General features: G+C 40.3%; 1 protein-coding gene across 1 annotated transcript in view; it reads right to left on the reverse strand.

The window, feature by feature from the left end:
• Positions 1 to 1876: 1876 nt before the first annotated feature.
• GARS1 (glycyl-tRNA synthetase 1) overlaps positions 1877 to 23938 on the reverse strand; it is a 44019-nt gene continuing 21957 nt past the window's right edge. Inside the window, exons 10-18 of the mRNA XM_067042395.1 lie at positions 23201 to 23365; positions 16876 to 16983; positions 15931 to 16076; positions 11521 to 11606; positions 9582 to 9691; positions 7000 to 7093; positions 5739 to 5929; positions 3737 to 4360; positions 1877 to 3596 (exon numbers count right to left, since the gene is read on the reverse strand). Of these exons, the coding sequence (XP_066898496.1) occupies positions 4235 to 4360; positions 5739 to 5929; positions 7000 to 7093; positions 9582 to 9691; positions 11521 to 11606; positions 15931 to 16076; positions 16876 to 16983; positions 23201 to 23365 (1026 nt within the window). The 3' untranslated portion in view covers positions 1877 to 3596; positions 3737 to 4234. The remainder of the gene's footprint in view (positions 3597 to 3736; positions 4361 to 5738; positions 5930 to 6999; positions 7094 to 9581; positions 9692 to 11520; positions 11607 to 15930; positions 16077 to 16875; positions 16984 to 23200; positions 23366 to 23938) is intronic.

The following is a 23938-nucleotide window of genomic DNA, read 5'->3' on the forward strand; positions in this document are numbered from 1 at the left end:
CTAGACTTCCTAACGTGGCTGGAAATCTGCTTCTACAAACTCCAAAGTGTGGGACAAGAAGGAAAGGTCTTGAGTTGCAGGGCGAGATTGTATACAAGTAAGAATTTCCCGATGGCAACAAACTGTCTAAGCTTTGTAAAAAGTGACTAAGTAAGGCTTAGGTGCAGTTAGGATAGTGACAAGGGCGGGAAGTAAGTTGTAGGCTCCTCCAGGAGCCCCATCCCTTACAGACCTACAAACCTGTCCAGTTAGCCACAAAGCCAACTCCACGACTCTGCGGTACCAAGTGATTAAGCGCAAGGTCAGCGTGCAAGGTCAGCCATTTGGATTGCAAAAGCTCAAGCTTTCCCAACATTTGAGAAGGTAAGTTTCCACGGCTGTCAGAGAACACACGGATTTCCTCATTCACTGAGGCTGAATACGCTGGAGCACTTCTCTTCTTAAAGGAAAGGTTTCTTCGGACCCTTCAAGGCACCCTTCCTCTAGTCATCTTCATCCCCAGCCACAAAAGGTAGAAACTAGCAGAGCACAGATGACAGCATAGTGTGATATGATCGTGTACTTCGAACTTGGTTCAAAACTGGTTCTGCCCCCTACTAGCTGAGTGAACCTGTAAAGCTTCTGCTTCCTTTTTCTTTCATGTAAAAGGACGATAATGATACTTAAATTATTTAAGGGTGGAAAGAGAGAGCACAAGGGACCTCTCTTAGAACACAGCCTGGCGGCACGTGGTAGGCTCCGAGCAAACATGCCCTTCTCCCTGGAAACACCGTGCTCCAACCACTGAAGTCCTGGGGAATGGGGCAGGCCAGCCTATGGGGCCGAGGAGGGGAATTTACCCCCAACACTGGGCAAGGTTAGCAGGATGTGAGCTGTAGAGGGTTCGTGAGTGCACATTCACAGTCACCTCAGCGGAGCAACATGAAAACAGTGCCCGCTAAATCCATCTTTTCTGGGAACTTAGGTGTTGACAACTTTTGACCCCTGCTGTCATTAGAAACTTTGTTCAGAAGACCCTTCCCCACCCCGGAGTGAGGGGGCGGAGTTCAGGCTCTTTATGGCTTGAGCTGAAGCCTCCATTATAGCAGAGGTTTTCCTAAGGTGCTTTCAAAATACTGATGCCCGGGCAACAGAACTCAATAAATTGGTTTGAGGGAAGCACAGATGTGAGCATTTTTTAAAGCTCCAGTCCAGTGTGCAGCCACTGCTGCAACAGGTTTATAAAGATGTGTCCTGAAACATGCAAGGAAGGTAGACCATCCCAGCTGGGAGAACAGAAGTACCAGCACCACAGGAGCTCCTGGCAGGAGGACAGGGCCACAGCCTACTGGTCTCAGGCATTTCCTGGTGAAGCTCCCAAATTATATCCCAATTTCCGGAAGAGATATTAATCCCTTCCACACGGTCTTAACACAGTTATTGGTTAGATGCAGCCCAATAACCAAGGATTATTGAAGAGACAACAAGAGGCGAATTTTGAGGCACAGCAAAATTACTCATCCATTCATTTGCTGAATCTTCAGTTAAATTTCTTTGTGCTGTAGGCCAAATGCCAAACAAACAAAACCTGCCTAGCTACTATGCCTTACACATAGTCAGACTATCAGCAAAGATGCTGGTGCAAGGCTCTTTCACATGAGTGATGCTATCAAAATCTCTCCATCCTAGCTGCCCCCCCACCAAGAGACACAGATGAATAGTTTTCCCTGGTGACAGGAGGTTAATTTAGGTGCAGCTGTATCCAGAGATAATTTGGATTTATTTCCAGGTGATCTGGTTCTCTTGGGAAGAGACTCCGCTGGCTAAGACAGTCACTACCGTCACCCTAAGTTTATACTGGTTAAGGGACCAATCATAAATAAAGGTCTAGAGTGAATGTATTTCAAGTGATTTATTGAACAAAATAATTTTGCAAATTGTTGTCACAAAGACCTTTGGACATCAGACATCTCTAGTACCATCTCACCCAATTAGTAAGATCATTTCTATATTTACACGACTTGGCAATGATTTCCTTTTCTGGAACACTCATCTATATTCAGTATTTTACTACTATGAGCTATTAAGCAGTATTAAGGTTCTGGACTCCTGCAGAACTCAGGCACAGAACACCTCTCTAGACTCAACTCCTGAATTCCCACCGAAGTTTTAAAGAAACTCCTATGCTCCTATGTACATTCCATGGAAACCAGAAACGACTTAGAATCTGACCCTTCCCCGTCCCTGTTTTTCAGGAGAGTGAAGAACAGGTGTGGCTTCCCTGAGAGGCAGTGCTACTTACCAGCTCTTGAGCTATAGCCCAGTTTGCTACATACAAATACATAAATAATAAGGGCCTTACAGTATATCAAGCCAGAAAGACGCTGGCTTTGAATACACATTGGGCTTGAACAGAGGAGAGGTGTGTGTGCACACAACTCGTGTGTAAAGAGCCTCTTTGTTTAGAAAACAACTCTTTCACTGCTTGTGCTCAGAATCAAGCACATGTGACACAGAACCAGAGGCCTCTGCCACTGGCCCATCTTCCCCACTCAGGTAATCAGTCGCTTCAGAGACACTGGGTGTTCTCTCAGGAGAAATCATGCATCGCGCATAGAGGAAAGAACAGAGAAAGCAGGGCTGGTAGAATTAATATCCAGCATCAAACTCATGGCAAATGTATTTTCCAATGAAAAGCGAAGAGCGCTTGGGTTCCAATCCGTTTATGATCTGAAGTAGGTAAAGCCCACTATGTGTTTAATATATCTTTTCCCATCAAGCTCATAACAATGTCTGAGGTGGTGGTCACTGTCTGACTATGGAGGTGCCCACTGTAAAAGGAAGTTAAATCAATGGGAAGAAGTAAAGACAACTGCCCCCCACCCCTACTCCAGCCTCAATATGACAATGCTGGAATATACCCCAAGTGAAGAGCTATATTATTAGGAATCTGAGGTGAAAAGAATCCCTAGAAAATAAAAATTCAGTTTATTTAAAAGCTAGTTCCTTCTAATTTAATAATGAATACTTTGAAAAGCACTGGGTAGAAGAGAAACAAGTTTCAGTGAAAGGCTTTCTTCCCCAGAGATTTGTTCAAAACTTCAAGACTCATCCGAAGTGTATTTATTGACTACCTACTATGTGCAATACTGTGGTAGGCGTCATCAGAGATGAGATAAAGATGAGAGAATCCCCGGGGCATTCTTCAACTGCTCTTCACATCCAAGACAAAGGAAAACATTCTGGGAAGGGCCCCTCCCCTCCCCTCCCCTCCCCTCCCCTCTACTGTCTGAGAGGAAGATGGGAAGCCAGACAGTCTTAGGTCTGTAAATAAAGAGCTGCTCAAATTGGCACATCCTTGAATTTTTTCCTAACAAATAAACATCTGTGTTCTGAGTGCCCTGTACAAAAACATCATAGAAGTAAAGTCCCTCAAAAGCTGAGCCAAAAACTACTAGGCTAGCATCAAGATGCTGTGATGGTTGAGAAGTGCCAAGTCAGACAAGGCAGATGGGGTTCCTCTAGCATCAGGAGTTCAGTGATTTCCAGGGCTACCTGGGAAGCCAAGTACAAGCACGTCTTAAAATTCAAATAGTGGGTTTCTGTCAAGACACCCCCTTCCGGAGACTCTGTCAGCAGGACACGGGGGTCAGCAGCCCTGACCCCACCCCAGCAAGCCTCCTCCGCACCTCAGCTCCTCCCAGAAGCCGCCCACCTACTCAGAGACTGCTGCCTCTTTGGCACAGTGCATCACCACCTTCTCGGAGAAAGAGAAAGGATAGAAAAGGCAAATCCACAGACAGAAGACAGATGAGTGGTTGCTTGCAGCTGGGGCTGGGATACGCATGAGAGCTCCTTTTGGAGCGACGGAGATGTTCTAAAATTGGAAGGCAGTTACACAGCTCTGTAAATATACTCAACGCCATCAAATTGTAAGCTTCAAACAGGCGAACTTTACGGCTCTATGAATAAAGTTAATTTTAAAATGTATTAACTGTGTTGAACATTAAGCCATGAGTGTCTACCCAAAGGTAGGAGAAATAGCTTTGCTGAAAACGCGGAAAGATGAGCAAGTGGATTACAGGTTTGTTCAGAATTCCTTCAGCTTTAATTGTGGGAGTGAGATCAGGCAGCCACTGAGGATAAAATGCAGTCCCCGGGAGGAGATGCAATGCTGTGTTTTTTTTTGTAAAGTGGATATGATGAGAGATATTCTTTTATTAGCGCAGATGGTCAAAAGTTGCCAAAACTGTCCTCATTCTTCGATTGTCTCTTTTTTCCCAGTTTCTTGACCTTCAAAGAGAGGATATCTGGCCTCCACGTCAGCCCACGTGATGCTGCCATTGGCCAGATCACGAACTACACTGGGCAGTTCAGAGACCTGGGATAAAAGAAAAGAGAAAGTCCCAGAGTCAACCAACTCAATTAGATTGTCAAAAAGAGGATTTACCCTGAACTCAGGAAACTATGTAGAGAGCCAAGTCAGTGTCTACACGAGGACAGGATCCCTCTACAAACTGGTCCCGGCAGCATGTTTCTTGTGACTCCCACTGAATCCTCTTTACCTAGTTACACTCGCCTCCTTCCCAGGCCTGGGTTCATGCTCTTCTTCCCTCCCAGAATGCCTGCCCGCTCCCTGGATAACTCAATTCTCCCGCAGAGCCTTCCCTAATTATTCCAAATCTCTGTGCCACTGGAAGTTACTTCATGTGTGTAAAATTTAACTCTTAGAACTGGGGTCAATCAAGTAACATGAGTGAAGGGAGCTGGGAAACTGGAGAGCCCCCATTAAGGGGGGCCAGCTGTTCCTCGGCCAGAACCAAACACTGGCTGCCACACAGCAGGGGTCCTCAAACTTGAGTAACCATGAGAATCATCTGGAGGGCTTGTTAAACCAGTTCTGCCCTACCTCTCTCTCTCTCTCTATCTCTCTCTCTCCAAACTGAAACCCCATCCCAGTTTCTGATTTCGTAGGTCTGGGGTGGAGGTTTCTCTTTCCTAATAAGTTCCCAGGCGATGCAGATGCTGCTGGTCCAGGGACCACACTTTGAGAACCCCTGCCCGATGGGAACATCAGTTCAGAGTAGCCAGATCTGGTTCTGTAAAAAGATGAGCCAGAAATCTGTGACCTCTGTAGTAGACTAAAAATTCCCTTGGAAAAAAGCAGTCTTTCACTTCTGTTTTCCCTATTACTAACTCTCTGTAACAAGCAGAGCACAAGACAGGCACTCTAAATCAAAACCTGCTCAAAATAGTCAGGCGGCTGTCAGTTAAAGTGGCCACTCTTTCCTTTCCCTCCTGTACTTTTCCCATCTCCACTGTTCCCTTCCCATCAAGTAAAATTACTGAAACATTATTCACTGTTTTGAATTGATTAACATGAAAAAGTTTATACACACTCATGTGTACATTTATAGAGAAATATAAAGATAAAACTGTCTAAGCCCCCCAAAGCCTAGCAATAAAACTATGGCAACAACCACCAGGGATCATATTTCCCTTGTCCAAATAAATAACTATAAAAGGGAACAGTCAGAGAATGAGCCCAGAGTGATCGAAATGCCTATAAAATATTAGAGAAGTGTTAATGAATATTTTCATAATTAAGCCGAGATTTGGAATCTGTGCTCTGATAGTAACTTATAATTAAAATTAAAAAGAAAAAAAAGGGGGAGCATAAACACAACAAAATCCATCTCAAATCAGAAGGAACCGGTACACATTTCTAAGATTAAAAATGCCAAAGAGAAGGCAGCCACCTCCGCTCTTATCTGCTGCATGGAGTCTCGGTCCCGCAGGGTTGCCGTGTGAGGGGTCTTGTTCACTGTATCAAAGTCAATGGTGATGCCGAAAGCCACGCCGATCTCATCAGTCCTGGCATAGCGTCTTCCGATGGACCCCGAGGAATCGTCTACTTTGTGAGAGATGCCGTGCCTGGTCAAGGCTTCCGCTATCCAAAATAAATTAAGTAAATTAAAAATTTAAAAATGAGAAGGTCCCAATGTCATCTAAATGTCGTACAAGCTCAGGACGCTTATAAAAGGGACTAACACAAAAGAGCAGTAAGTTGCAGTTGCCAGAGAAAGAGAAATTCCAAAAGTATAATTCCTTGCTGGGCCCAACCCCTCACTCATACCTACATCTCATTCAGCTGCAGGGGAACGAGCATCAGACTAAGAGCCAAGGCCAGGAGGCTTGCATGACCCTGAGCAGCTCGGTGAACGCTTCCTGTTTCCCAACTCTGAAATATGTGGGTCGCACCAGGTGGCCACTAGGATCCCTTTCAGTGCTGTGGGTCCACTGGCTGTAGATCCACTGGGGATGTTACCCTTCACTAGGGTTCCCCTGATGAAGCAAGCAGCAGGGTCAATAGGAGAAGCAAGGATGTTTGAAATCTGACTCTTGGGTCCTATGCTGACTCATTCAAATGCAAGAGAAAACATCCCGAGCAAGCATACTCTCTCTCTTAGAAATAAGAGCAGATGCTAAAATCCCTTAGATTTATTCTTTATTCAATATGTATTTTTATTGAAGAAAAGAGACATTTCTGGGGCTTCCCTGGTGGTGCAGTGGTTAAGAATCCGCCTGCCAATGCAGGGGACACGGGTTTGAGCCCCAGTCCAGGAAGATCCCACATGCCGCAGAGCAACTAAGCCTGTGTGCCACAACTACTGAGCCTGCGCTCTAGAGCCCACGAGCCACAACTACTGAGCCCGCATGCCTAGAGCCTGTGCTCCACAACAAAAGAAACCACCGAAGTGAGAAGCCCATGCACCGCAATGAAGAGTAGCCCCCACTCGCCGCAACTAGAGAAAGCCCGCGTGCAGCAATGAAGACCCAATACAGCCATAAATAAATAAATAGATAAACAGATAGATAAATAAATTTATATATATATATATATATATATATATATATATATATATATATATATATATATATAAAACAAGAGAGACATTTCCTAAAATTCAGTCTACTTGACAGTATTCCCATGGAGATTACCCAACTGGATTTGCTTACATAATTCCTTGACAAACGGCATGAACTCCTGGTTTTGGCTCAGTGGAAGGACGGAACATTTGAATGGAGCTACTACAGCAGGGAAACTGAAGAACTAGATGGTTTGAAAAGAAAGAAATCCAAATATGTTAGTGTATAAAGATCTAAACATTAATGTCCAAGCTTCACTATCAAAATACTAGAAAACATGATATGAAAAAGCAGTGTGACAAAACAGAGAAAGCAGCATAACCAGAACTAGAATCAGAAAGATCTCATTCTCAGTTCTGAATTTGGACCAACTCAGTGAACTCTCCCTCTCTGGACCTTAGTCTCTCCATCTAAAAAGTAGGTCTCTACTATCTGCTCTGCTTACTTGGCAAGTCTATTGTAAGAAAGTTAAATGATGTAAAGGCATTCTGAAAGCTACCATCTAAGATGGTAATTATTTGGTACCACTTAAAAGCCTTACTTCTTTCTGTGGAGATTCCTAAAGAACTTCCCCCCAAATCATCAGAGAAGTAGTGTCAAAAGACAAAATTCCATTCTGTCCTTTAAGAGATTCAGCATAGCTGAAGGCTCTCTGAGCCTTGGTGACTAAGTAAAACAGAAAAGCTTAATTAGCTCACAAATGTGTGTCCCAAAGAAATAGTAGAAAACAAACAAGAAAGATGCTCTGTATAACCGTAGAAAAGTACAGCCCTCCTAAACTGCTCCTTAAACAGGTTTCAGAGTTATTCAGAAATAAAACAAAGATATTCTGTTGAAGGCAAACTAGTCTACCATTTGGGGTTCGAAATGAGAGCTGAAGATAGTTCTTAAATTATATCTGTAAAAAAGGTTCACTTGAAGGCACAGATATGAGACTCAGAATGAGTAGGTCCCATTAAAATAATGAATGACACAGGGTCCAGTTTAGCCCCCCCAAAGCCTAATTAATCTTAAATGCCAAGCAATGGTGAATATTCCACTGTAAGTAAACCCTACACTCTACCAATATAGCACCTAAATAATGGAACACTCAGAATTCCACTCCTCTCCTCCATCTTGTGATAATTTCATTTAATGTGAGAAAGAAGTGGGGACCTGCTTTTATAGAAAATTAATTTTTTTTATCTCACCAGCAATGCTTTTATACCAAATTTACAAGAAGATGGCTCGAGGGACTATGTGCTAACAATTTAGAAACATATTTGGCTTCTCACAGCCTAATCAAATTTCTCTCCATGATGAGAATCTCTATGCAATTCATAAAACACTGTAATTTATTCTTGCCTAGCCTTTATGAAATGTTTATTAAAACTCTAGTTATATCAATATCATTAGATTCAAAGGAATAGCTAAAAGATTTTTAAAAAAACTTTTCATTAGAAAAATAGCAGGAAAAGCGTGAAGCAAACTTGACCTCTAAAAAGAGCACATTCCGTTAAGTATGACATCATTCCTCAGGAAGAACCATGCCTTATGTTTCCATGTCTGGTGTCCAGCTCAGGTTCTTACTATCTGTTAATGAATGAAAAGCTGCTCCTTAAATGTCAGGAAATGAAGATATAACTTTATGGCAAAGAATAAAAGAGTAGTTTTATTAGCTACACATTACCCATGGTACGTCAGACTTTTAAAAATACTGGTGCCAAGAACTCATCAGTCCGTTTTCAAGATGAAACACCCTAGAAAGAACTACAGAGCTCATGTCCAACATTGGGTACACACTCAGCTTTAGCTGGTCATGCAGGTAAGAATGCTTCTTTCAGTTAATTTGACCTATACAACCTCTCCTCCCTAGCATTCTTCTTCTGAGTGCCTTTCCTGGAAACCTGAAGCTATAAATTAAAGGAGTATAATTTCCACAGGCAGAGGCGAGGTGAGAAAGGTGAAATTAGCCAGAATGAAGAGATACTTGGAAGGCATGCAGCAGTGATTCAAAAGCATCTGAGCCAAAAGAAAACTTGAGGGAATGGATGAAAACTTCTTAAAAACATTTATCTTTAGCTAGGCTTGAATGTTAGGAAAGGCTACACCTCACATACTACTGCCCAATTTATTATCTGTCAATCTCCCACACTGGAATCACCTGGGGTTCTTATTTTTAAAAAACCCCAGAAAACCAGATCCCTGAGTCTCAGACCTAGTGAGAATCAGTATCTCTGGAATAGAACCTAGGAATTTACATCTTTACCCCAACATACCCCAGGACTATTTTATGCAGTTTGAGAAGGTTCCTTTCAATGCTTTACCAATGTATAAATACAGTTTTTTGGTCTGACCAAATTCTACGAATTATCTCCTCCTTTCCCAATTTTCTGAAAACACGAGTATATCCAGAAAGTACCATTCCTTCCATGGATGCAATACAGACAGTTCTCCCAAAGTTATATGTTCTGTCTCAGAACCCAAATGCAACTAAAACAATGGCATCTAGAATAACCTACACATCCAAGCTCAAATGAGATAAAAAAGTGCTTTGCTTTGTGAACAGTTAAGCAAAGATGTTAACATTACAGTAAATAACAACTGATTGCTTCAGAGTTGTCTTAACATCACTCAGTAAATGTTGTTCTCTGACACTGTAAGAGAACAGTACACTGTACATGACAACTCACCGTTCTCTGTTCATCTCCCTCACGTATTTGGAATGTATGTTCAAATACTGTATACATGATCCTACCCAGGCCAAATGAGGGTTCAATTACACTCGGAACAACTTCTTCCACTGCAAGAGAGAGAGAAATTCAGTAACACTCTCTCAAACCTCACATAATGCATTTCAGGTCCTCTCTAAACAATTCTTACTGGCCCTAAAAATATCTCTATTCTAGATAGATTGTGATCGATCTTGTACATCAGGACAAAGAAATCAGAACAATCCTATTTCCTGGTAGAAAACACAATGCCTTTAAAGAGAAAACTGGAGTGAAAAAATTTTTTACCAAATTTAATTTTGTTTATACAGCATAAAAATGAAACAAGGGCTTCCCTGGTGGCGCAGTGGTTGAGAATCCGCCTGCCAATGCAGGGGACATGGGTTCGTGCCCCGGTCCAGGAAGATCCCACATGCCACGGAGCGGCTGGGCCTGTGAGCCATGGCTGCTGAGCCTGTGTGTCTGGAGCCTGTGCTCCGCAATGGGAGAGGCCACAACAGTGAGAGGCCCGTGTACCACAAAACAAAAAAACAAAACAAAAAAAGAAACAAGATACCAGGGTATTCCTTCCCCAGTTGGTAAGCTATGAACAATAGCAGCCACACTCTGTCATCTGCCTCGCTATGCAGAAAGCATTAAAACTCTAGAGCATCTGTAAGACTTTGCTAGAATTAAAAAATCTACCACCACAGCTGGCAAAATTAACAAAAACAACTCCTACATACAACAAGTATCATGTGATTTGTGTTTTACTCTTTATCTTGCTATCTGGATGAGAACTCCTTAAGAGAGCCAAGTTACTGCCACCATATTTCCAAGGGTCTGGGGTCAGGAGCCCCTCAGAGAAGAGTTGGCTCAGGGACCAGCACTCAATCCAATACATTTACCTGGGCGCCACAGCTCCTCCCATGGGTGAGGTATGCCTGTGGTATACACAGGAACTGTCTTGATTATTACTTATTATTCAGAAAGGAAGCATGGCTAAGCATTATCCAGGTCTAAGGTAACTGACCCTAACCTTGGAGAATTTGTGTTTCAAGAGAAATGAGACAATTGGAACCAAAAACTTACACATGAGAATAACACTTCAGAAATATGATCAAGGCATTTCCTGCCCATCCTTTCCTGGCATCCAAGCAATGGTGAAGTACAGCTCTGAGCCAGCTGCCAGGATAGTGGCTAAAAAGCCCCAGAGCATGAAGAAGGATCCCCTGCTTCCTCCTATCACTTTTCAGACTCCTTTTACAGCTCATTGCAGCCTGGTGACAACGATGCAGGCCAAATACAAATGGAAAAGGAGGCCTGCTTGCTCCATGGGCAGTAGCATCTCAAATACCCACTACTCTTAGTTTCCAGAAGCTTCAATTCAGCCAGTTAACCACAAGCATCCTTCGTATATTCTCCAAAATAGTCATTTCCCAATTCATGGAATTTGTTCTACCAAAAATAATCATCTCCTTGGCTGTTAAAAAAGCATGAAAGATCACTAATCTAAACTGCTTTTAACAAGTTAATTTGCCAAAATAGACAGAAGGGATGAGTTATCTCTCTTGCTTAAGAAACAAAAGGACTTTTCCTTAAAGTGAGAAAAAAAAATAGATGTTTTTAATCAGAGAGATATTCTTCATATGTACCTCAGGCCACAGGAAACATAAAGGTGGCATTATAAATTATTCTTCAATATGAGTACAATTATGTTTAAAAACAAAAAAAAACCCCAAGATAATACCTTGAACATATTCATCAAATTTAGGCTTACAGCATTAAGGATTTATTTTTCTTCTTCAAATTTTCCATAAAATGGTTATGCTATGAAACTTAAAAAAAACAAAAAAACAAAATGCCTTTAAGGAGTAATGATTTTTGTTTGTTTGTTCCTTAATTATTTTTACAAATTTACCATGTAGTGTTTTCTGGAACCTCTTCACATTGACCATGTCTTTTGTCAACTGAAATGTTTTCCCTTCAGTTTCAATAGTAAATTCCCTACAAAGAAACAAGGCACATTTTATATTGGTGAAAACACATATCCCATACCTTAATTTAAAGAAGTTTTACAGACTGCTAAACTGTTTTTCATTTTAAGTGTAATACAACTTGGGCAACAATCCATATATAACAGCTGAAGTCAAATTTAAATTATTTCATAAGAAATACCAAATTAATTATTCTAACAACGGCACCAAACAGTATTTTGGGAGGCACCCAAAAATGTGGTTACTCTTACAAAATTCCACAAGTGACTTATGATCAATTCTTTTGGTTTTGAGATCAAGGTAAAAACCAAAGAAAAATTTAAAATTCAGTTTTAGAATAATTACAATAAATTTGTCAAAAACAGGCCTGCTGGCAAAAAGACCACTGTCCCAACAAATGTAAAAATGACCAACTTGTCATCTTACAGAAAGAAATTTTAAAACTCCCATACTATTTCCAAAATAAACTTCGACACTTATGTTGATGAAGATCAGCTTAAAAGAAGTTTCATGATTCTGCGTGACATGTCAATATAAAATACCGTCCCCACAAAAATCACTGCCTGCGTGCCATATGTTCACATCCTGAGATACGCCCATTCCATTTCAGGTTATAAGAATTCACCTTTATAAAGCACTTCGTGTAATACCTGTATTCCAGCTTATGAAGTGTTCCCTCACATTACGAAGATCAATTTGGATGTGTCTTAGCTCACAAGCAGCTCAGGGCAGGGAAAAGAGTGCCCCCGTGTGGTTGCCCTTGAAGCTGTATGGCTGATACATGGTGCACTGCATTTTGCTAGTTTCTAGCAGTGATCATCTCATGCATCATATGAATGGTTTTCATTGATTGCCTCCATTTTTACTATTCTGTCTGAAGTCTGTGCACACATGCATTGAAGACTCCATATAAACAGTATCATATATATTGTCTCTGTGAGCACAATCTAAGTGTAGAGTAGGTAATAATTATTAAAAAGCTGAAATTAGCAAGGAGATAGCCATTATTTGAGAATAATTTTTTAAAACCTGTCTGGTTTGTAGATAATGATATATGCTAGTAACCTATGTTTATTTTATTGGCATTTTATATTATTTTAGCATAAACAGACATTAATTCTGGGAGACCAGAAATGTTTTTAAATTTCTTGTAAATTTTATCTTCAACTTACAGGAGTTCATCTTATGATAGTTCTTTTGACAAATACACATACACATGCAACCACCATCGCCCCAAAGGTTCCCCTAAGTCCCTTCTCCTTCAATCCCCTCCACTGTTTCTATCGCTATAAACTAGATTTGTCTTTCCTAGAATTTGGCGTATAATCCTTTGTGTAAAAGGGGTTTGGCAAAATTTTTGTGTATGAAATATTCAGGGTTTGCAGGCCATATGCAGACTCTCATACTCTGTTTTTTTAAACAATGCTTTGAAAATGCAAGTCATTCTTAGCTAGATAGTGGTACAAAAAACAATATGAAAGATGTTTCAAGTGCACTTAAAATGTATACTCTTTGGTTATCAGGTATTTTATAAATGGCGAGTAAGTTGATTAACAGTGTTTATATCTTCAAATTCCTGTTGATTCTTTTTTGTCTACTTGCTCTACTGATCACTGAGACGGGTGTAGAAATCTCCAACTATGATGGTAGATTTGTCTAACTTTCCTTTCAGTTCTGCTAAGTTTGCTTTATATATTTTGAGGTTGTTTTTAGTGGCATACAAGGTTAGAGGTGATGTGCCTTCTTGATGAATTGATCCCTTTACCATTATGAAATGCAACCTGGTAATTTTCCTTGTTCTGAAGTTTACTTTGCCTGATGTTAATAAGCCACTCCACCTTCTTGATTAATGTTTGTATGGGAAATATTTTAAAATTCTTTTCCTTTTAAGCCTTTTTGTGTACAGGCATACCTTGTTTTATTGTGCTCCACTGATACCGCATTTTTTGCAAATTGAAGATTTATGGCCAACCAGCATCGATAAATCTCTCAGTGCTATTTCTCCAATAGCATTTGCTCACTTGATGTCTCTGAGTCATATTTTGGTAATTCTTACAAAATTTCAAACTTTTTCATCATTATTATATTTGTTATGGTGATCTATGATCAGTGGTCTTTGATGTCACTAAAGATTTCAACTTGATGAAGGCTCAGATAGTCGTTAGCATTTTTCAGCAATGAAGTATTTTTTAATTAAGGTATGTACATTGGTTTTTTTTTTAAATTTTTTTGTCCACGCCGCACGGCATGTGGGATCTTAGTTCCCTGACCAGGGATCAAGCCCATGCTCCCTGCAGTGGAAGCACAGAGCCCTAACCACAGGACCACCAGGGAATTCCCTATTTTTAAAATATAACGGCTATTGCACACTTGATAGAGTAGGTTACAGTATAAACATAAATTTTACATGCACTGGGAAACCAAAAAAAATTTGTGTGACTCACTTTATTGCAACATTCACTTTATTGCAGTGGTCTGAAACCGAACCCACAATATGTCCAAGGTATGCCTGTATATTACAGTTACAGTCAGTTTCCTGGAAACAGCATTTAACTGGGTCTTGAATTTTTTAACCAGTTTGACAGTTAAAAGCTATTAATTTGAGTGTTTACATCATTATATTTAATATAACTATCAATATTGTTGAGTTGAAATCTACCATTTCCTGAGTTATTTTCTATTGGTCTCATCTGTTCGTGGTTCATTTTTCCTCTTCTCCTGTCTTTTTCTGGAGCATTTTTTATTATTCTATTTTAGCCCTCTCATTGGGTTATTAGTTATACCCCTTTGGTTTCTGTATGTTTTATCCAGGCAATTGCTCTGGAGTTTACGGTATGTCCTTTTCTAAACTTACCATGGTGTACCTCCACATGTAATGTACACACCTCAAAACAGTATACATATTCTTATGTATTCCCAAGTCTTCGCTCCCATCCTTTGGGCTACTGATGTCATACATTTTCCTTCTACACATTATAAATTTCACAGTACATTGTTATTGTTTTTGCTTTAAACAACCCATTATCTTTTAAAGAAATTAAGAGATGTCATTTTAAAGAAATGAAAGAAAATGTTACTCATATTCACCCACATATTTATCATTTCTAGAGCTCTTAATTTCTTTGGATAGATCTAAATTTTTACACTTCTGCCTGAAGGACTTCCTTTAGCATTTCTTGCAGTGTAGGTCTGGCTGGCAATGTATCCTCTTGAGTTTTTTGTCTGAAAATATTTTCTCTTCATTTTTGAAAGATATTTTTGCTGGGTATACTTGAAAGATATTTTTGCTGGGTATACGGCTTTTGTCTGTAAGCGCTTAAAAAGATTTCATTCTATTGTATTGTGGGTAGGTACACACAATTTCATTTGAGATACTGCCTCTAGATGTTCTATTTTACATATACATTCCCATTTCTCTCTTCATATGTTCATGTTTCATGTTTTCTCTTAACATCCTTGAGCACAGGAAGCATATTTACAGTAACTGGTTTCTTTTTTTTTTGGCTGTGTTGGGTCTTCGTTGCTATGGGTGGGCTTTCTTTAGTTGCGGCAAGCGGGGGCTACTCTTTGCTGCGGTGCGCGTTCTCATTGTAGTGGCTTCTCTTGTTGTGGAGCACAGGTTCTAGGCACACAGGCTTCACTAGTTGTGGCACGAGGGCTCAATAGTTGTGGTTCACAGGCTTAGTTGCTCCGCAGCATGTGGGATCTTCCCAGACCAGGGGTCGAACCCGTCTCCTCTGCATTAGCAGGTGGATTCTCAACCACTGTGCCACCAGGGAAGCCCCTATAATTGTTTTAACATCCTTCTGTATTACTTTCATCATGTTTGTCATTTCTGGGTGTTTCTTTTGACTGATTTTTCTCCTCTTTATGAGTCATATTTTCATGCTTTCTCATATGTCTAGAAATTTTTTATTGTTTGCCAGACACAGTAAATTTTACATTGTTTAGTGCTGGATTTTGTTGAATTCCTATAAAGATTCTTCTCTATCATTTTTACATTTATACTTAACAACAATTACACAGACGACTCCAAAGTTCAAAAAAAGAGCACTGACTTAAGAGATAGATGTAGTTACTAATTACCTTCGATAAGTCTCCTCCTCTAAGACAGTTATTGGGAAAAAAAAAAAAACCTTTATAGTCCATATCAAGTCTATTTCCAGGCCATAATGCCCAAACCTCGACAAACACAGTCCTTTAAATGTAGCCAAGAGAGAGTACTTACCTGCAAAACATTTCTAAAGAAACTCATCTCACCCTAACTTTCAAAACCTGGCAGAGAAGTCATGGCTGACTGGAGCCCATGTAAAAGTACACATCTTAAATCTTACCCTTTTTCATTCAGTAGTTTCTCCATTTCTGTAATGTAACACTCATCACAAATGGCAAGGTACTCCATCACCAGCTTTGCATCCTTCTTATATGCCTTGCCAATTGCTCCCTTATTAGGTTCAAACTGAACAACACTGACTGTTTTGTATGAAGTAGTCAAGGAATACAAAACTACAGAACTGCCTTAGTATTTCGGGAAATGATCTTGAGGAGAAGCCATCATCGACTTAAAACAACTATCAGTTCCCTATTGGTGTCCGAGATCCTCTATATGCTGATTTCCAGAGCAAGATGAAACAAACACCCACAAAATCATTCAGATAAACCTCAGTCAAAATAAGTAAACATAATCAAGAAAGACTTCTTCAAAGTTACAGTGAGATAAAGGGATATTATCTAATCAGCAGTATAACCCAATACATAGCATAATAACCTCTGAAAACAATTCATTCATTTCTCAAATGTCTCAACACCACAGGATCTATTTCCTGTTACTGGCCTAGCCCTTAGATCAGCTCACAATCTCACTGGCTGGTAAAAGAAGAAAACTTCTCCTTTGATGATCTACAGATCAAGTGAACTAAATTATTTCATCTACCATAAAAGGCACTCATCTTTTAATAGAGAAAGTATTCACCAGGCACCCTTTAATTAAAGAGCATGTATGTAGATGAAGGTGTGGGAAATGGCTGAGAAAAATTGGTCAACATCCTGAAAGACATACAGAGCATTTTTCTTTCAAGGACCAGACACTGAGTGGGCTCATGTCAGATTACAAGTAAAGAGAATAGGAAAGGAGCAATGAGATGGGTATAATAATAAATTCTAAATAAAGTGCCCAAACATCTCAGTTTATGCATAGAACAAGGCATAGACTTGGACTTATCCATTTCCAAGATGTTTACACTGTAGTCCTGAGCTGTTGAAGTAACCAGAAAGGATATGGGCTCTTTCAGAGGCTTCTCAGCTACGAGTGGGACTTTAGTGGCTCTCGCATGACAAGAAAGGTCATAACAGGAACGGTCAGCACATCCAACAATCTCAATCCAGCCCTAAGAAGACATAATAGAGAAAAACATTTGTAAGTCACACAAGGTTCGTTCACAAATGCATGCGGATCATAGGTAACTCTTTCACATACTCAAGAATAATTCAATTATAGAATCTCCACTCAACTTTTATAAATGTTTGAAATGGGAATAGTTTTATACATTGGGTAGTAACACCCTTACAAAATATAATTCACACATGTACACAAAATAGTCTTTTTATTTTCTGGACAGAATTATTTTGCCATATTGTGAATGTGGGGTAAACTAATATTTTCTAGGATTTAGTTATGGAAATAAAATGTGAACCAAGGGCTTCCCTGGTGGCGCAGTGGTTGGGAGTCTGCCTGCCGATGCATGGGACGCGGGTTCATGCCCCGGTCCGGGAGGATCCCGCGTGCCGTGGAGTGGCTGGGCCCGTGGGCCATGGCCTCTGAGCCTGCGCGTCCAGAGCCTGTGCTCTGCAACGGGAGAGGCTGCAACAGTGAGAGGCCCACATACCGCAAAAAAAAAAAGTTAACCAAGACAAAACTGGAAGATCTGTTTCAAATTTGTGACCAGGATTCAAAATGAATCTGGCAGAAACCGCTAGTGCAACACTGTGTTACATAAGGGGCTTTAGCATCCATGGATTTTGGCAACCTTGTGGGGGGGGGGTTCCTGGATAACAATCCCCGACAGATACCGAGGGACCACTGTAATGGTTCTTCCCCTCTCACACTCATACATTTATATTGTTAAAACTCTGGCTCAAATCAAAGAAGTAAAACCTGCAAAGTCATTATTCTCTGTGCACCTTTAAGAACTGCCAAAGAGAAGGTCATGGCTATTTCGGAAGAGCCCTACACTAGGCAAGTAAATCACATCCCTGGCCAGAATTCGACCTCCTCAATGCCACAGAGTGCACACAACAGCACATTCCCAGAGACCTGCTAGCACCACACACACAAAGCGTCGAGGGGTCAACCAAGATCCCTTTCGTGAGTCCACACAGAACATATGCACCCACAAATCTAAACCTGGTGCTCACCTCAAAAAAAAGTTTGTGGAGAAGGAAAACAGGAAGAAAAACTTTCATGATCTTTTAAAACCATGGAAGATAGTTAAGAGGAGGAAGTACTTCACCAGTCTTTACCACAGATAACAACAGTTCATGGGTTAGTGACCCCATTAGCCACCTGAAAATCCCTTTAGGGTTCAGAGACCAACATAGGTGATAAAAAATAAGGTCAACAGCAGCAGGTGGGAAGGCAAGGATTCACCAAGGGGATTAGCAACGTGAGAAGAGGAGATATTACAACAGAAATCATGACATTACAATAAAAGAGCAGCAGAAATAAGAACATGCTATTATGATGCTGTGGTGATGGTAAGTCTGAACATAGGTGACAAAGTTACGAAGGATAACACGTGTGTGGGGAAATCCGTTGGGAGTTAGTTATATCACAGCATGCCCCGCACCTACATCAGTCAGGTTCATAACTCTTCGCCGGAAAACTCTTAAGAGAAATTACAAAGAAAATAATATAGTGTGTATGCATTTTTCTGAACCATTAAAAAGGAAAGAGGGGCTTCCCTGGTGGCGCAGTGGTTGAGAATCTGCCTGCCAATGCAGGGGACATGGGTTTGAGCCCTGGTCTGGGAAGATCCCACATGCCGCAGAGCAACTGGGCCCGTGAGCCACAACTATCGAGCTGGCGCATCTGGAGCCTGTGCTCCGCAACAAGAGAGGCTAAGATAGTGAGAGGCCCGTGCGCCACGATGAAAAGTGGCCCCCGCTCGCCGCAACTAGAGAAAGCCCTCACACAGAAACGAAGACCCAACACAGCCAAAAATAAACAAATAAATAAATTTTTTTTTTTTTAAAAAAGGAAAGAAAGGTGGTTCTCTGGTGGCCTAGTGGTTAGGATTCTGGGCTTTCACTGCCGGGGCCCGGGTTCAATCCCTGGTTGGGGAACTGAGATCCCTCAAGCTGCACTGTGTGGCCAAAAAAAAATTTTTTTATTTAAAAAAAAAAAAAAAAAAAGGAAAGGAAAAGAAAATAGATTACGATGCATCACAAGAAAGAGGAAATGAATAGAGTGCTAATGCATTCCATCAGCCTTGAAGGGTAAACAGAATGGACAGAGAACAGATGCTCAAAGAGGAAAAAGGAACTTTCTCTATGTTGCTATTCCATTGTTTTATTGACTTTCTCCCTCTGAAAAGTTTTGAAAAAGCTGTTAAGTAGATTCTGAAGGGTGTATTTAAGTGTTAACACCCAATAATACAGCCAGCCCTCTGTATCTGTGGGTTCTGCATCTGCGAATTCAACCAACTGTGAGTGAAACATATTCAGAAAAAAAATTCCGTAAAGTTCCAAAAAGCAACACTTAAATTTGCTGCAAATCTGGCAACTACTGGTGTAGCATTTACATTGTGTTCGGTATTATAAGTAACCTAAAGATGATTTAAAGTTTATGGGAGGATGTGCATAGGGTCTATGCAGATACTTAGCCATTTTATATAAGAGACTTGAGCATCCAGGATTTTGGTGTCCGTGGGGATTGTGGAACCAAGCCTCAGCAGACACCAAGGGATGACGGTATTCCCTCTGTATGAAGTGTCTACTGCTCTCAAAACTTGGCATCAGATAGCTGTACTAAACACACAGCTCAGCCGGCCACAAATGTAGGCATTTGTGCTCAATTCAGTTTCCTACCCAACAAAAGAAAACTCAGTAAAGAACAGGTACTGTTTCGGTCACAGAATAAAACTTAATAACAGCGTTACTACCACAGGGGTGGCAGGTTCCATTTCTTGTTAATGCCTAAGTTACTTTTCAAAAGCAAAGTGTTTTCAAAAATTCTTAAGAACCTGTTATTTGAATAAGAACAAAAGAGGTAAAAAAAGCTTAGTTAAGTAGATATCTTGTTAGTCCTTCTCATGAATAGTTACTTTTGCCTTTAATCCAAAGAGTTTGGGAAAATTCAACCATCACAACTACTAAGCTTTCCGAGCACATGCTACCACATGGGGTACTTCAAATAAAGAGGCAAATATAAAACTCATATAAGCTCAGAAACCCCAACACTTAACAACAACAAAAAAGGAATTAAAGAAAAAAGCTTAAAAACATGTAACTTGATCATTTGACAGTCACTAAAGATGTCAACTAGTATATCTATGCTCTTAAACATATAAACTTGCTCATTATCATTTACTAAAGATGTCAATGAACATATTTATGTACTGAAAGGTGACACTACAAAAACACGCCTAAGAATGGTAGACAACTTTGGGATCGTGGTTACCTCTGAGCAGAGAGAGGAAAAGGGTGGAACATTAGCTGTATCAGTAACTTTTTTATTAAAAAAATAAAATATGAAGCACACAAAAAGAAAATATTAAAGACTTTAAAGGAGTTCTCCCTTCTCCTTAAAAGTCTGTCACTTCGGAGCTTCTGGTTTTGTTTAGTCCAGTCTTCCAATGACCTTACACAAAACACTGTAGCCTAATCTCAAAGCTAGGCCCACATTTCTGTTTTTAAATGTTTTTCTTAATTCTTTTAGTTTTAGGTATAATTAACATATAAGATTATATTAGTTTCAGGTGTACAACATAATGATTCAATATTTGTATATACTGCAAAATGATCACCATAATAAGTCCAGGTAAAATCCGTCACCACACAGTTACAATTTTTTTTTTCTTGTGATGAGAACTTTCAAGACCTACTCTCTAAGCAAATTTCAAATATATAATACAGTACTATTAACTATAGTTACCATGCTGTATATTATATCCTCAGGACTTATTAGGCTCACATTTTCTGATCTCTCACCCTTGAAGGTTTGGCCACAGCTCACATTGACACTCAGGAAAGGATGAGCAGGAGTGCAGTAGGGTTTATGAAAGCAGTGTAGCACAATGGTTAAGAGCAGGGGCCTGGAGTCAGATAGCCCTGGTTCACACCCCAGCTCCACCACTCACTAGCTGTGAGACTCGGGCAAATTACCTAACCTCTCAGCACTTCAGTTTCCTCAGATATAGGACCAGTGCACAGAATTCCTGTGAGGATTACATAAGATAATAATACACTTAGAACAGTATACAGCCCTTAACAGTTCCAAATATTAAATGAACAAACAAATGAAATGTAATCCAGGCCAGATTCAGAATCTAAATTGAAATAGCAAGAATTTGTGTCCAGGACTTCCCTGGTGGCGCAGTGGTTAAAAATCTGCCTGCCAACACAGGGAACACGGGTTTGAGCCCTGGTCCGGGAAGATCCCACACGCCGCGGAGCAACTAAGCCCGTGTGCCACAACTACTAAGCCTGCACTCTAGAGCCCACGTGCCAAAACTACTGAAGCCTGTGCGTGTACAGCCTGTGCTCCGCAACAAGAGAAGCCACCGCAATTAGAAGCCTGCGCACTGCAATGAAGAGTAGCCCCCACTCGCCGCAACTAGAGAAAAGCCCGCACACAGTAAAGAAGACCCAACGCAGCCAATAAATAAATAAATAAACAAATAAATAAAATAAAAAATAAATCTATTTTTTTAAAAAAAAGAATTTGTGTCCAGTTTAACTTGAAATCTTCTCATACAAAACAGAAAATAGTTTATTGGCCTAATTTGAAAATGAAAAGAAATTCCAGAAAATGTAATATATTTTGAAGTTAATGATCACCTACAATCCAAAAATAATTACCACTATCATTTTAGCACATGTCAAGTAAGCTTGTGAAGAAAGTAAAGTAACAAGAAAAACCTAACAGATTCTTTCCTAATTCCACAAAGGAAAGAGAATATATTAAAAACAATATCAGTAACAGCCACTACAGGTATATGCATATCATTATGCATGTACACATGTGTATATGTTTGTAAAGCATACAAAATTATCTTGAATAGGGGTTGACAAACCAAGGCTCATAGGCTAAGAATGGTTCTTAGATTTTTAAAGGGTTGTTAAGTGAAAACAAAAATCAAAACCCCCCAACCAAGAAGAGAGGCAACAGAGATCCACAAAGCCTAAAATATTTACTATATTTACTAAAGAAAACATTTGTTCATGCCTGATATAGAAAAGAGACATGAAATACTTCTGAGGAGCATACAATAGGAAGTTTCACTTTCTACATAACACATTTAAGAATTATTTTTTGTTTTCTGTTTTATAAAACAGGGTTATCATTTTAATGACTTTTATTATTATTATTATTATTTTTTGCGGTACGTGGGCCTCTCACTGCTGTGGCCTCTCCCGTTGCGGACACAGGCTCCAGACGCGCAGGCTCAGCGGCCATGGCTCACGGGCCCAGCTGCTCCGCGGCATGTGGGATCTTCCCGGACCAGGGCATGAACCCGTGTCCCCTGCATCGGCAGGCGGACTCTCAACCACTGCGCCACCAGGGAAGCCCATGACTTTTATTTTTAATTAAAAAAAAATGTATCCATTAAAAGAAAGTCACTTTAAAAAGTAAAAAGTGAAACCAAGGACATGTGGGAACCACGGACTCCTGGGCTAAAGTCTCCATATGGGTGAGAAGCCTCCCTAGCACCAAATGAGAGAGCCGCCAGAAGGCTCTTGGCCCCCTTGTTTTGGAGGCCACCCTGTTCCCACTGCCACCAATGCAGGAAGCATCTCCTATACCCAAATGCCTTTCAGTCCTAAGCTTCAGCACTAATGTTCATGTTTGAGGGTTGGGGGTGGGAAGGAACCTGGAGGTCTTCTCTGAATTATTATTAAATATACAGAATTTGAGAAAAGGTAGTTCCTAAACAAGAGATCAGAATCTACTAGTCTATCCCCCAACTCTACCAAGTAACTCTAAACTAAGAGCCTTACCACCACTTCCAACATTTGCTGGGGTCCTTGTCAGGAAGAAGGCCACCCCATCTTAGCTGCACTCAGGGATATTACCAATCACACTGCCCACACCAGGAAAGGACACACCAGCATTGCCCCATCAGTGGCCTTCTCTCACTCTCTCTCACTCTTACTATCTCTGTAAAAGCCATCCAAGTCTACAAAGGGCTTCTGGGACACAAGAGTAGCCCCCCACTTATGAGAGCGCAGGGGGGAAACTACTTTTTCCATTTAGCTCAGGAAGAGATCTTTTTTTTTCTTTTTGTTCCACTCTGACATGAAGCACACAAAAGGCAACTTTGATATCCATGCTTCTAGGTTAACAATGTGAAAATCACGTGGTAAAAACCACTGCATTCTACTTACATAGGATGTTTTGGATTCAGCATCCCAACAGTCACAGGCATAATGGGCCATCTCATTCTCCATGTGCTGTCGGAAGCGGAGCTTATCTGGAGATACACCAACCTTCACGAGGTAGAGGTAGATGCGGCCAATGAAATAGCCTAATACTGAGTTGTTAATCACACCCTAAAAATAAATGAATAAACAAATAAGTAGATAAATAGGCAAGCAGCATGCAAGCAAGCATAGAGGAATGAACAAAAACACAAACATTAATGCTTTTGAAGGCCAAGGTACCATTTTCCATTGAGTTATTCATCATCTACTGAAAACTTTTTGAAATGCAAGGTAAGCTAATTTATCCAGCTTTCAGAACAATCTTAAATACCCAAAATGTGATCTTGGCTATTTTCAAAAGGTTTAACTGTCAAGATAACAAGCAGATAATAATGGCGTCATTCAAAATCTTTCTACCATACTCACCGGGTCAGCAAAAATTCATCCTAATACCTCATACCTTCTAAATCTACAGTGCTAAAAATGACATTCATAATAATGATCCTAAGGAATTGTAAATATATTCCTTCTGAATTAGCAAAAGTCATAAGACATGTTGAGGGGATTTTAATGTACTCTTATCCACTGAAATTTGTGAATCCCATATAGTATATGTAATCTTATATTTTTTGTACAGAAGGATCTTAGAAATCATCTAGCCCCATCTCCTAGTCCCTGCAGGGCTCTTTTCTGCAAAACAAC

This window comes from Kogia breviceps, chromosome 9 (genome assembly GCF_026419965.1).
Source record: "Kogia breviceps isolate mKogBre1 chromosome 9, mKogBre1 haplotype 1, whole genome shotgun sequence".
NCBI lineage: Eukaryota > Metazoa > Chordata > Mammalia > Artiodactyla > Physeteridae > Kogia > Kogia breviceps.